Genomic DNA, 14,956 nt, shown 5'->3' on the forward strand with positions numbered 1-14,956 from the left:
GAGCTCCGCAATGCCCTCTGATTGGCTGCAGCAGTCACATGCTACATGCATGTAAACAACCACTGGGAGTGCTGCCGGAGCGACATTGCTGGATCGCTGGGGACAAGGATAGGTAAGTATTGCTTTTTTGGTTTATTTATTTTATTATCAGCATGTTCAGCATATTTTATTTCCAGCATTAGGGGCATGTCACTAACTAGTCTGAGACTGGGAGCACTGATTGGTCAGTGTCAGACTGTGTAGTGACACATCCCCAACTGATGACAAATTTGTAGGACGAATAACAGAGGAACGGTACAACAGAGAGTTCTAAGAAAATATGCTTGAGTATCGTTATATTATCTGGAATAAAAATACTTATTAATACATGGCAAGAGAGCTGACAGGTCCTCTTTAACCCTTTTCATGACCAGTTGTGTTTTGGGCCTTCATGCCCAGAGCAAAATTCTGCATTTTAAAAGTATATTTATGGGTTTTCTTAGACTACCCCAAAATGTTTTGTTGTTTGTTTGTTTTTTGGCAGGACACACGGTAAATTTATTATTTATTTCATTTTTTTTTAAAAATTAAATAGGATATTAATTTTGTAGGATTTTTTTAAGGAAAAAAAATGTCAGAAACGGAAAAAAATACACCTTTCCCTAATTTTTTCCATGCCATGCTTTAAGGTACTTTGTTTAATGAATATTTACTAACCCCAAAAATTAATCCTTTAATTCTCCCATGCTTGGCGATGTTGGATATGTGTACTTTGTGTAACATATGACGTCATTATAGCACCGAGAACAAAAAAATTATTTTAGCGTTAAATGTATCTCACTCTCTTAGCTTTAGTTGTAGCATCTGTACATGGATAATTATCATCCAAAGTTCAGACATTTTTTTAGTAAAGGTGGATGGGGTGCACATTCTGCCTGATAGGAACATATACATTTCTGAGTACCTGATGCCCATGCAAAACTCATTTGTGTCACGCAGAGTGTGTAAAATTAGTACGTATGGTTACGTTTAGGGGGAAGGGGCTTTTACATTTTTTACTTTATTCGTTTTTTTTAATTCTCATTTGATTTTTTTTTACTGTGTGTGTGTGTGTGTGTGTGTGTGTGTGTATATATATAGAATTTATTTTTACTGTGGGAGCAAAGGTCAGCAGGGGCCACATAGTCTATGAGTTCCCTTATAGAGAAAACAGTTATCTAATAGTAACAGCCCCATTACATCACCGTTACCAGTGATCTGTATACACAGGCATGCAGAGAAGACGCAGGTCGGGTTTTTAATAAATTTCCTTAATATTTGATGCATTGGAACAAAACAAAGAAATGGTTGCAAAGGTGTCCATACCCAATATACACAGTCAAGTCACATTATTGTGACCACCAGCTAAAATCCAGAGTAACCGCTGTGTGCAGCACGGACAGCAGCTAGTATCCAGAGTAACCGCCATGTGAAGCACGGACAGCAGGTAATATCCAGAGTAACCGCCGTGTGAAGCACGGACAGCAGGTAGATGGGCTGGGAGTGACTCAGTAAGATGCTGGTAGGTTGTCTCAGGTATCTGGAGCTGTGCTTACTGCAGTGCATCCCACGTTTGCTGGAGGGTGCGTGGGGGAGGATTTATAGAGCGAACAAGACGATCAAGGTGGTCCCACAGATGATCAATTGGATTCAAGTCTGGCGAATTAGGGGGCCAGGGAAGTACTTGGAAGTCTTGGTCGCGCTCTTCCAACCACTGTCTGACATTTCTAGCCGTGTAACATGTCGCATTGTCTTGCTGGAAGATTCCATCTGCCCCAGGGAAGACAAATAGCATGTATGGGTGGACGTGATCTGCAACGATGGATTCATACAGACCACAACGCTGCCGCCACTAGCTTGTGTTCTTCCAGCAATGGTTGCAGGGTGTTTGTTCTCTGATGCTTCTCACCTGACACGTCAACATCCATTTATTAGATGAAGCCAAAAACGTGACTCATCGGAGAAGGCAACCCTTTGCCAATCATTAGTGGTCCAATTCCAATACGGCCGTGCAAATTGAAGCTTTTTTTTTCCAATGCACATTTGTTACATAGGAGCAGTGCCCATCCGTCTACTTCGGAGCCCCATATGCAGTAGGGTTCGCTGTACTGTTGTTTTAGACACACGTTTGGTAGCCCCCTGGTTCATTTTGATAGTGAGCTGCTCCACTCTAGCGTGTCGTTCGGCCATTGCGCAACTTCGTAGCCGATGTTCACCTCTCACATAAGTGGCACGTGGTGCTCCGCAGTTTCCACGTTGGCTATTCCAAATGGTGCCATTTGACCACTCACGATACACTTTCACCACAGCAGCACGCGAACAGTTCACAAACTGTGCTGTTTGGCCCGTAAGCCAAAAATCCTCCCTTTTTACAACTTGCCCCTTTTACCCATGGCAACAATGAGTGACATGTGTTCAGACAGCCTATCGCAATACACAGAAAAAAGGGGGACATAGATATACTCAAAAAAAAAAAAAAGGCCATACTTACTAAATGGGTTGGTAGACACCAGTTCCCAACAGGATGCAGACAAGTCAAAAATGCTACAGTCACGCCCATACTAGGCAGCCCGCCTGATCTAATAGTATAGGCGTGACTAATACACTGTGATCCGGCAAGATACGCTGTACCTTGCAACTGGCACATTATTTGAAGCTTTGGTTGTGTGCAGTGATAACACTGAGCAGCCACTCCCCTCAAGACTAGTGGGAGTGGATATTACTATTTGATGCACCTGAACCCTTACCCTCTAGTAGCATTTTTGACTTGTCTGCGTCCTGTTGGGAACTGGTGTCTACCAACTCATTTAGTAAGTATGGCCACACCTTCTATATTCACCAAGCCAGCCCGCAACACATCACTTCCTTCATGGGCTACACGCTGCCGACATCGGAAGTAGATGGTCATAATAATGTGACTCGACTGTGTATATGTATCCGAGGTAAAGATTTGGGCACGACTGGTATGGAACCTAGTATTGCCAATGTTTTAAAAGTGAGTGCACCTCAGTGTTTGGCAGATAATACAATGAGAATTTTCCTCTGATGCTGTCAAACTGTTCCTTAATGTTCAAGCAATTTACTGGTTCTAATAAACTGAGGGTTTGGTGGTCACTGTAAAGTGAAATGAAGAATGAGTGTGTTTGCTGCACTAAGAAATGCAGGAAAGCTGAAGATATGAAAGAACCTACGTTCTCAACCTGAGGAACATGTAGATATCTCAGTGGTCAGCGCTGTTGACTTGGCTCATGTTTACTTGGGTTTCCTCACAGTTCTCTGTTTCCTTCCAAACTCCAAAAAGATACTGACCGGTTATTTTTTTTTTTTTAAATTGTGCCTAGTGTATCTAAAATAGCTAAATTATATTTTAAGTCTCATTGGGGACGGGGACTATGAATGGTGACAATCTCTGTTCAGTGATGCAGAATATGTGGGTGTTATATTAACAATGAGAAATAAATTATTATAAAGTAAAATAATTGTTACTACAGGTGGCTCCAGTCATAAAGGAAAGGATGATGAAGAAAGGTTCAATGATGGTAGGGTACCAGCCTCATGGGCACAGAGTCAACTTCTTCAGGCAGATTGTCGTGAATCCAGACGTGACCAAAGACGATCTAGACTTCTTCTTAGATGAAATTGAAAGGATGGCAGAAGACCTATAAATTACCTCCTGGCAGAATCCTGGGAGGACACAACAATAATGTAGGAATAGGAGTCAAACCTTGTACACTTTATGTTCTAGTAACAGTAAATAATATAACACTGTGAAATGCATCACTTACCAGTCTTGTCGGCTTCATTGGGAAGTTTGGCTTGAATAATAATAAAATTTTAGTAGACAGTGTTTGGGGATAATCTTGGAGTAAGCATCTATGAACGCCAACGTATTCCCTGATTTTCAGAGACAGAACATTACTACATAACTTCTATATTAATGTGACACTATTGTTATATTGAGTAAATTCCCTATAGTTTCAGTCTTTTCTACATTAACCTTATTCATAATTGGTCTGACACCTTCATCTTCATGGGCACTGATACTACTAATATACACTACATGGCTTAAAGTATATGGACATCACATCTATATATGCTTGTTAAACTGATTATCTGATTCCAAAACCATGGTCATTACTCGGGTGGGGGGTTATGGGTGGGACGGAACCCCTTTAATACATTACTTCGTTTTATTTAACAATGCCTAATCTGCTGTGTTCACACCGGAATTGCACTGAATGAGTCCATAGACCCCTATGGGCCCAACAGATGTCAAAAGAGTGTCCTTCTGACATCCACTGGTCAAGTATACCTTGTTTTTAGCTGTATAGGAAAGAATAGCCTTCTGAGCTTTCCTATGCAGATGCCCTCTATAAAAAAAAGTATACCATGTAGTATTTTTGTAGGGTTTTTTTATTTTATATTGTAGGTTTTTTTGTTTTGTTTTTTTATGCAGTGGTAGGCCTTGTGCTGACACAGCTCTGACACATTGAGGCATGGACTCCACAAGAACTCTTAGGAGGTCGTGTTGTATCTGGCACCAGTCATCTGAGTTGTGAGGTAGGGTCTCCATGGATCAGACATTTTTCCAGCACATCCCACGAATGCTCAAGCAGAGTGAGATCTAGGGAATTAGGAGGCCAAGTCAATACCTTGAACTCTTTGTCATGTTTCTCAAACCATTCCTGAACAAGTTTTGCAGGTGGCAGGGTGCATTGTTCTCAGGATAGAGGCCACTGCCATTAGGGAATACCTTTGCCATGAAGGAGTGTATGTGGTCTGCAACAATGTTTAGGTAGGTGGTACATGTCAAAGTAACATCCACATTAATGCCAGCACTCGAGGTTTCCTAGAAAAACATTGGTCAGCGAATCACACTGCCTCTGCCGGTTTGCCTTCTTCCCATAGCATAGTGCATCCTGGTGCCATCAGGTAAGTGATGCACAGGCACCTGACCGTCCACATGATCTAAAAGAAAAGGTGATTCATCAGACCATGCCACCTTCTGCCATTGCTCCATGGTCTAGTTCTGACGCTCATGTGCCCACTGTAGGCGCTTTTGGTGGTGGACAGGGGTTAGCATGGACACTGTGACCAGTCTGCGGCAATAGAGTAAGCTGTGATGCATTGTGTGTTCTGTCACCTTCGTATCATAGCCAGCATTTTGTTTTTTTAGCAATTTGTCCAAGAGTAGCTCTTTTGCTATATAGCCTTCGTTCCCCATGCACTTTAATGAGCCTTGGGTGCCCAGGATACTGACACTGGTTGACCTTCCGTGGACCACTTTTGATAGGTACTAACCACTGCATACCAGGAACATCCCACAAGACCTTCTGTTTTGGAGATGCTCTGACCCAGTCGTCTAGCCATTACAATTTGGCTCTTGTCAAAGTCGCTCAGAAGCTTGCCCATTTTTCCTGCTTCCAACACATCAACTTCTAGAACCCTTGAAGAAATACAGACTCCAGACCTGACCCCCAAAATAAATGCAGACCTCAGACCCCTTACAGACCGCAGACCAGACATGTAAATGCAGGGGCGTAACTAGGAAAGACTGGGCCCCATAGCAAACTTTTGACTGGGCACGCACCCTAGGTGCCACACGCAGCCCCCCTTACAGATAGTGCCCCCATGTAGATTGTGCCATGCAGCCCCCTGTAGACAGTGTCACAGCCCACTTGTAGATAGCGCCCCCACCTACCCCTTGTGAATAGTGTCAAACTGCCTCCTCCCTTGTATAGTGCCACAAAGCCCTCCCTTGTATATAGTGCCATGCAGCCCACCCTTAGTAGATAGTGTCACGCAGCCCTCCCTTAGTAGATAGTGCCACACAGCCCCCTGTAGATAGCACCACACAGACCTCTGTAGATTCTGCCACACACAGCCCCCCTTGTATAGTGCCACAGCGCCCCTTGTATATAGTGCCACAGCCCCCCCTTGTATATAGTGCCACACATCCCCCTCCCTTGTAGATAGTGCCACACAGCCCTCTGTAGATTCTGCCACACACAGCCCCCCTTGTATAGTGCCACAGCGCCCCTTGTATATAGTGCCACACAGCCCCCCCTTGTATATAGTGCCGCACAGCCCCCTCCCTTGTAGATAGTGCCACACAGCCCTCTGTAGATAGTGTCACACAGCCCTCTGTAAATAACGTCAGACACAGCCCAGGGTAGATAGCGCCAAACACAGCGCACGGGCCCCCTCATGCCGTGGGACCCGCAGCAGCTGCTACAGGGTATTTACGGCACGGTGTAGATACTCTCCTCTCTTTGTTCCTGCAATCCTCTTCACTACGGGGCGCCACCGCAAGCAACATCCCAACACCGGCCATTGTGTCAGAACATTGTCTGCGTCAGTGCCCTGAATTCAAGAAAACTGCAGTAATGGCGGGTACAGGTGAAGTTTTGCTGTAGTATTTTATGCCGTTTTTGACACCAGAACCGAGAGTGTATAGTAAAGAGAGGGGAAATATATAGGAAAGATTTTACTTTTCTGCTTTTTTATTTACTCCTGATTATGACAATAACTGTCATAATAACTTCAATAACTGCACCAAAATTGCAATGTGGACATACCCTCAAAGAAGAAGTAACGCCCGGGATATTTGCCTGCTCCTCTTTTAAAAATAGAGCTGATAAAAAGTGGAGCAGTAGTCCATTACACCCAATCAGATCACTGGTTTCATTTTTCAACCTGCCTTAGAAAAATGAGAGACATAATCTGCTCTGTTTTTGTCTGCCCCACTTTCTATACTAGAAACCCATTGTAACATAAATCTAATTTAGTTTTCTAGTATTGGCGTTGCCTCTAGTAAGATGGCGTCTTCGAGCAGGCGGGTTTCTAGTGCGCATGCGTTTTTGCACAGGAAGTCATCGTGGAAAGATTCCGGAGCAGCGGGAGAAGTGGAATACAAGGCTGGAAGCCGCGGCCGGACAGGTATAAGAATTCTAACAATAATAGTAATATTATGAGCCAGGCCTGGGATACATGCGGCCTGAGCTCCGTTGTTTCCTATAGCCGCTCAGATGGAGTTAATGGGCAGTCTGTATGGAGGGGCGGGGGGCGCCATTGCTTATTGCATCTATGTACAATAGGCTGCACGGGGCACATATACGCTGCTCCTGTGTGTGAATATGGGGGGGTTATAAGCATTGTGGGGGCTTCTAGCTCCCCTCCCCCACATGATAGCCCCTGTGCCCTACTCTATGTGGTCCATTATCCTCTCCTGTGCCATGTGTAGTGATTGTTTCCTATAAATCTAGAAGTTTTGCTGCCCATAGATGTGATTATTTTGTGGCTGGACTGATGTTTTTATTCCATTGTGAATGAGGATGTAGGAAAACCGCTTATCAGACGATGTATGTGCACGCGCTGCGTGAGACGCGGTAATAGCCGAGATGAAGTCTCCTCGTAGACCATAGCCCACCATAGACACCAAGATTATACTTCTACACATGTATGGGAAAGATTGTCCGGTAGAAAACCCTACTGATGGTAATGAAAATCTTGAAGGGCTTTTTTTTAAATCTATAACAGGCGGGTTGCCATCGCCTTAAAAAAAAAAATGTACGTATATGTGGTGCCATTCGTTAGGATAATAAAAACCGATGGCAATACAGTCCACCTGACTGCAACGCCCCTGTCAGGTTAGCGCACGGCTTAGATGACGTCTTACACGAATGCTGAACGCTCCAACGAACAAATGAATGGGGTCAGTTATGTATTCGGTTTCCCACAAAGGGAACTGATCCTGACCGCCACTATGTAGGTGAACAAGCCCTAGAATAATCGTGTGGAAGATGGAAAATTATCAAGAGTAACAAAAACACATGATTACTGGTTGTATCAGGAGGAAACGTATGTGTGCTCCTAATACGAAGGCTGGACGTTCCACATGTAGTGACCCTTTACTATAGACAGTGCTGTAATGTGGGTGCGGAGCGCTGATCCCCAATATGGACCTTACATAAGGGCTGATGGAGCAATACATACAAGTAAAAATGTGCTGTCCTGTATCATGGGGTAAGGCACTGTTCACACTTGTGTTCTCTTCTGTAGTCTGTCCTATAAAGGGATGGATGGTCACACGGCATACGTGTGAGGCAGAAAAATACAAGGCTGATTTCAAGAGAAAACAACCGAATCCAGGCGTTTTTGGAGCTGGTTAACATGGCCTTAAAAATACCCCAGAAGCCTGATGTACCTATTATAAATGAATGGGGTGGGGGATCATAATGGTTTGGCATGTCCACAACAGTGTTATTGTACTCATTGATATGTAGATTCACAATATTGAGGAGTATAGGATTTTTAATTTAGTCCATTCTATTTTCAGTTTAGTCCTTTCGTGGGTGCCAGGGAAGATGTAGTCCGTGCTACTAGAGGTTTAATCCTGAAATGATCTAGTCTAAAGGCCCTTTTACACCGGACAATTATCGGGCAAACGCTTGTTCATCGGCTGATTGTATCGTTTTAAATGCCGAAAATATTAACGTTGTCGGCAGCGCATCTCCCGTTGTCATCGGGAATGACGACCTTCATAGTCCAACTGTGGCATGCCGCTTTGAAAACATCTGTCTAAAATGACTAAAGTATTGGCCAGCTTTAGCTGCCAGACCGCCAAGATTTGACATCTTTAAATGTTGATATAGTTTATAATAAACTAGAGAAAAAGAGTCCATATATATCCACATATGAAAAAATTACACATCTTTATTAGTAGCATCAAATACATAAAATTACAAGAACAGAGAATCTAAAATTAAATCCTTGACTAAGTCACAAGTACCTATATTGAACAGAGTATATTAAATTACATTTGAGTGTATAAACTTTATTAATGTTCAAAATTACTCCTACACAGGGTACATCTACATAAATAAGATGCAAATACAGAAAGTACAACAGACCAGACTGAGTAATATTGAAAAGTATATAGACCCGCGTTTGCCTAAGGAGACTAGTGTCCTTAGGAAAATAACATAGTGTCCATATGAGTCCAGCAAATGCACTTACCCATGTTTTGAGGAGAATCGTGTGACCCAGAGTATGGAAGTGCGCCCCGACGCGCGTTTCGCTTATAGCTTTCTCAAGAGAAACTTGAGAAAGCTATAAGCGAAACGCGCGTCGGGGCGCACTTCCATACTCTGGGTCACACGATTCTCCTCAAAACATGGGTAAGTGCATTTGCTGGACTCATATGGACACTATGTTATTTTCCTAAGGACACTAGTCTCCTTAGGCAAACGCGGGTCTATATACTTTTCAATATTACTCAGTCTGGTCTGTTGTACTTTCTGTATTTGCATCTTATTTATGTAGATGTACCCTGTGTAGGAGTAATTTTGAACATTAATAAAGTTTATACACTCAAATGTAATTTAATATACTCTGTTCAATATAGGTACTTGTGACTTAGTCAAGGATTTAATTTTAGATTCTCTGTTCTTGTAATTTTATGTATTTGATGCTACTAATAAAGATGTGTAATTTTTTCATATGTGGATATATATGGACTCTTTTTCTCTAGTTTATTATATATTGTTAGAGTCTTTATCTCTAATTGTGTTCATGGGTGGTTGAGATTTGTCTCCCACCTTTATACTTATGTCCTGTGAGACTTCGCGTCTAACTAATTGATATAGTTTATGTATATTTCCAATAATCAGCACGACTGGACGGATCCCTGGAGTCGGGATATTAAAGGGGTTCCCCGGGCTCCTGTGCAACCGTCCTCCCTCAGATTGAATATCTTGAGTGATCAGCACTGTAGTTCACGGCTGGTGGCACTAAATAATTATGTGCCCCGTATCCTAGGCAGGACGGGCAGTGTACATCCGGTGGTGAGGGCGGAAAGTACATTTTGTGTAGCCTCAAGCAGATCATTCACAGCTTGATATGTCAGAAGTTTTCATACAGTAGTGATATTTAGGGGGTTACTTTAATGACAAAACGAACTAGAAATTTAGTGGGAACACTGAAGAAATAACAAACACAAAAAACTTTTTTCTTTGAATATATACACACACTAAACCGTTTTTTTACAACACATTTTATATAATTTTTTTGTCCTATTTTTCTATGATAGAATCAGAGCAGCGGTGTTATCTGATACCGCTGGGTGGCTTCTCCTAGTTCCCGCCAATGCTAGTGTATGCTGCGCTAGTAATATATAATGTAGTGTCGGCAGGGAAGTGTGAGGAGCCAACCGCTGTTGCGCTTATCTGCTCCCACCGTGTCAAGTGAAGTGGTGATGGTAGGACTACGTAGCACTTTGTGACTGAACTTTTCCTCCTGACCTCTTTCTGTAGAGTCAGGGACCAGAAAAGTGCTACTGGAAATTTCCTATAATATGAGTATTGTAGTATATCGGTCATACCAGTATACGGCACAATCCTAGATTAGGATTTTTCCTGGTTAGTTAACCATTATAATTCAGATATAACTTTTTAAACTTCAAAATTGTAGAGAATTTGTCTCCAGACATTATGCTATCGGCTGCAGTCCCATAAACAATTCCTGGTCCCCGGAATCAACAGGGAGTGCGAATTCCTTTATGAAAAAGGTGTCGGATCTGGTCAGGTGACCTCACTGACAATGGACATGGGGGATGTTCTGTTTTGCGTACAGTGCTGGCTTCCTGAGGGGTTTTGGGGGTCATCCAATCGGTGCTGTTGCAGATATCTTCGTTGAAATAAATCTTCTGACTTTTCACTCGTCTGGTAGATTAACTTTGTCCATTTCTCAAATAACTAAATGTGTGTTTGGCTGGAGCCTTAAAATCATTTTGACAGAATGAGTAGGGTATGGATTGCGTCACAACGACGGATCCTTGCACAACTGACACAAACGGAAACCATTGGCACCAGATCAGTCACCATTGCAATCAAAGGTGAGGCAAACGGAAACCTATGGTTTCAGTTAGGGTCCCGTTCTGACGGGAAGCTCCGACGGGACGCCAGAACGGGACCCTGACGCAGATGGGAATGAAGCCTAAGATTTGTTTTTGCTAACAATGGTAATCTGTAATCTGGAGTAAATTAACCGTAATTGATTTCTCTGAGCTGCTCCATTAAAACGTATTTTGTTTTATTGATTAAATGATCTTTCCTTATCAAAAAGTAAGTATAAATAACAAAGAAAAGCAAAAAAAAAACGAAATGACCACGTAACCTGCACGAGTCAACACTTGTCTGCTTAATGCCACCTAGTATTGAAAATTGTCTCTGGAAGCAACAACCGTAAACGTCATGGATATCTGGGGGTGGTCTCAATGCAAATTTGTGTAAATCGAATATGCTACTATCCCTCTATTCGGAGGTATCCCGAGTTAATTCATGTCTCTTAAGAACCTTTTACTTTAATGCCCATTCCCGATCATTGCCCTGTGTAAACACGGCAACGATCAGCCCACGATCGAGCAAACGTTCCATCATCGGCTGATCGCATCTTTTATGCGGCCAGAAAATGGGACGTTCTGCCAAAAAGATAAAAAATCTATGGGGACGCACGATTGTATTAAGGATCGTTCGTCTTCATACTTGCAATCATTGCTCCTTGTAAATGGAGCAAACGAGCGTTGATCGACATGCTGTATTGACAATCGGCGCTCGTTTAACAGGCAGAATATCTGTCCTTTTTCACAGACTAGAAAAAAATAAAATATGTGTGCCCCCTTCAATGGCTCCAGTCAGTTATCCGCGGCTATCTCTCACTGGTGCTTGATGGCGATCACGCTTGAGAAGGACAAGTGTTGGGGCTGTATTCATTTGTTGAAGGGGAATACAAGGCTATTCCACTAAGGGTTCTCTTATACGGCCCGACGTGGGCCGATCAACGAGACCGCGCTCATTTCACAAGAAGCTATGTATGGGGGCGAGCGCTCATTACTACGATCGCCCGTCCCGCTACATTTCTATCATGTCGGCAGCACATCTTCAAGTTAACACCGGGAGATTTGCTGCCGACAACGATAATCTTTTTCTGCTGCACAGACTATACAATCAGCCGATGATCGAGCGTTTGCTTGTCCATCGACCAATCAGTGACAAATCGGCAGAATATCTGTCCATGTAAAAATACTTCTATACCCGGATGAGTGAAGCTTCATGGAGCACCGGAAAAACTGGACCTCCAGCAGACTTTACTAAATTCCATCCCACTCATTTTAATTTATTAAAAGTAAAATCCCAAGTTTTCACTCTGATGGAGGGCGTAGGGACTTGTTTTACTACCTCAATGTATTTGGGGCACCCTCTTTGCTTCATGCCAGAGGGCTTTCCATTTCTTTAATATGAATGAATGTTTTTTTTGCGGTCACTCTTAGATGTACATATTATTTTCATTTTTCAGAAGTGTTATGTATTGGTCGCGGTGAGAGACCCCAGGAGAAGACCACGTCCTGCACAGAATAGTGATTCAAGATGGCTCATTTCCACAGGAACCCAGTAAGTGCTCCCTTTAGTCCCATCTCCGTATGGGGGTATTCCAGGGGGTGACTATTAATGTTGTGTGCGTGATGTAGGTTTACCAAACATAAGCCGTTTAGCCAGGTTGAACAAGAATGTACATGTTCTCGTCTCCTGACCCCCAAAATCATTGGCTGGAAGTGACCACAAATAAAATGGATATATTGATGCAGGAGGTGCAGTGTGTTTGGCCGTAGGTGGCGTTCCAAGGCTGGGATCAGACTCTGCTTTTTTGAAGAGTTCATACTTCATGTTAATACATTTATTAATTAATTTTTTATTTATTTTTTAATTGCCATTAATTTCAGGGCGCCGTACGTAGGAAATCTGAAGCTTGTAGTGCGGCCAGATGTTACATTAAAGTCTATAGTAAAGTATAAAACGCACTAAATACAACTGCATTTTGGTTTGTGGCGGTTTTGAGGCAATTTTGTTGTCAATGGCGTTTTTTCCCAAATGCCGGGTGCTCCGAGTATGGTGTCTTTTATGTTGTTTTTCCCATAGGCTTCTCTAGAGGGCTTCAAAAATGACAGTAAAAAAATCTTGTAAAAAATGACACTAAAAAAACAACCAAAAACGCCATAACGAAAACTGCACTTTAACAATGGCGTTTTAGAGGTGTTTTTTTTTTATTATGTAGTTTACATTTTCAGAAAATTGTGTGTGAAGGAGGCCTTAGACCAAGATCACACACAGTTGAAGTTTTTGGCTCAGTTTTTTTTTTTAAGCCAAACACAGAAGTGGACATAGAGAGACATTAGTCTTTTCTCTATACCTTTCCTTCCTTTTGGATCCACTTCTAGATTTAGTGCAAAAAAAAACTGCACCAAAAATTGCATCAAAACTGTGTGTGTGTGAACCTGGCCTTAGAGGAGTAAAAAAAAAAAACAACTACCAACTCTGTTCAGTCCTGCAGTCATGACTTATGGCAAAACGTATATATATTTTTTTCATATATTTATATTCAGCGTCATCTGCTTGGTTGTGAGGGAATATCCGGATTAAGTCTCCTGCATTCAGCAGCAGGCAAGAAGTTGGGAATGCTGAGTGCCAGCCTGTCACGTACAGTAGGAAGTGATGACGGAGAAGATGATGATGAAGTGCAAGAAATAACAGAAATATCAGACTCCGAGGATATGCAGGTATGATTTCATGTTTTCATTTAGTATTGGTGTCAAGTTTTTTTGAGGATAACCTACTCCTATACTGGAAATGTAGCCATATGAGTGTAATAGAGGGGGGGAGGGAGGGGTTCTCCTCTATTAACCAGAACAGAGATCTACTACAAATAACCCCCTCTAACAGCCAGAAAGCTGTGGTCAATAATGATTTCAGTAGGTGCCATGTAATATCACCGCTTGCTGCAGGGTTCGGGTTCCAGCAGTCAGACCACTGGCGATCATTGCAGAGAAGCACAGGGTGTTGTTCTGATTGGACAATTCCTTTAAATCACTCTTATTTGTCGTTATAGTATGTTGCTTTGTATAGGAGGTACTTCATCTATTTGCTGCCTCTGTGGTTTGGAATTTTCCTACCCTTGAGTTTTCTTTTTCCAGGAAACCCATAAAGACATGTCCAAACCGATTCATGGTAGAGATCAAGCCTCATTGATTCCTCAAGAAAGTAAGAGCCATAAGAAGGTATGCAACCTTTTATATTGTGGACTTAAAGAGCTTTTCCCATTAATATAAGAATAAATATCACCCTACAAATCCTTGAGTTTGTTGGTGTTTCTTAATTAACCCGTTAGTGACCGGCCCATCGTGTTTCTATGTCGGTCACTAACGGGCTTTATTCCGATGCCATAGACTTTTTACGTCGCTGCATCAGAATAAATAAACAGAGTAGGGAGCTGTCAGATCTCCCTGCTCTCAGCTGCCAGAGGTAGCGGAGAGCTGGGGGCGTCCCTGCTCGAACGTGTGAGATCGATATTAGTATCGATCTCACCCATTTAACCCTTCAGATGCGGCGCCCAATAGTGTGCACCGCATCTGAGTGGTTTTGGAGAGAGGGAGGGAGCTCCCTCTCATCCCACTGACACCCGGCGATGAGATCGCCGAGTGTCTGTGTCTGCGATGGCAGCCGGGGGCCTAATAAAGGCCCCCAGGTCTGCCTGTAATGAATGCCTGCTAGATCATGCCTCTGGCATGACCTAGCACATGCCTCTCCGTTTTACACGGACAGGCATAATACACTGCAATACAGAAGTATTGCAGTGTATTATAAATGCGATCGGATAATGGCATAGTGAAGTCCCCTAGTGGGACTAGTAAAAAAGTTTAATAAAAAGTAAAAAAAAAAAAAAGTGGAATAAAAATGAAAAACCCACTTTTCCTCCTTACAAACTGCTTTATTATTAACAAACAAAATAAAGTAAAAAAGTTACACATATTTGGTATCGCCGTGTCCGTAACGACCCCAACTATAAACTTATTACATCATTTAACCCTCACGGTGAACGTCGTAAA

At 42.6% G+C, this 14,956-nt stretch overlaps 2 protein-coding genes across 6 annotated transcripts in view; both read left to right on the plus strand.

Moving 5' to 3' along the window:
• CSAD (cysteine sulfinic acid decarboxylase) overlaps positions 1-3,865 on the plus strand; it is a 59,692-nt gene extending 55,827 nt beyond the window's left edge. For all 4 annotated transcript variants that reach the window (XM_075851829.1, XM_075851826.1, XM_075851828.1 and 1 more), the window contains one exon: positions 3,510-3,865. In XM_075851829.1, coding sequence (XP_075707944.1) covers positions 3,510-3,683 — 174 coding nt within the window. In that variant the 3' untranslated portion in view covers positions 3,684-3,865. The remainder of the gene's footprint in view (positions 1-3,509) is intronic.
• A 2,999-nt stretch (positions 3,866-6,864) lies between these two features.
• ZNF740 (zinc finger protein 740) overlaps positions 6,865-14,956 on the plus strand; it is a 32,562-nt gene continuing 24,470 nt past the window's right edge. For both annotated transcript variants that reach the window (XM_075851830.1, XM_075851831.1), the window contains exons 1-4: positions 6,865-6,957; positions 12,373-12,467; positions 13,457-13,630; positions 14,045-14,128. In XM_075851830.1, the coding sequence (XP_075707945.1) occupies positions 12,444-12,467; positions 13,457-13,630; positions 14,045-14,128 (282 nt within the window). In that variant the 5' untranslated portion in view covers positions 6,865-6,957; positions 12,373-12,443. The remainder of the gene's footprint in view (positions 6,958-12,372; positions 12,468-13,456; positions 13,631-14,044; positions 14,129-14,956) is intronic.

The sequence above is a fragment of the Rhinoderma darwinii genome, chromosome 2, assembly GCF_050947455.1.
Source record: "Rhinoderma darwinii isolate aRhiDar2 chromosome 2, aRhiDar2.hap1, whole genome shotgun sequence".
In the NCBI taxonomy this organism is placed as follows: Eukaryota; Metazoa; Chordata; class Amphibia; order Anura; family Rhinodermatidae; genus Rhinoderma; species Rhinoderma darwinii.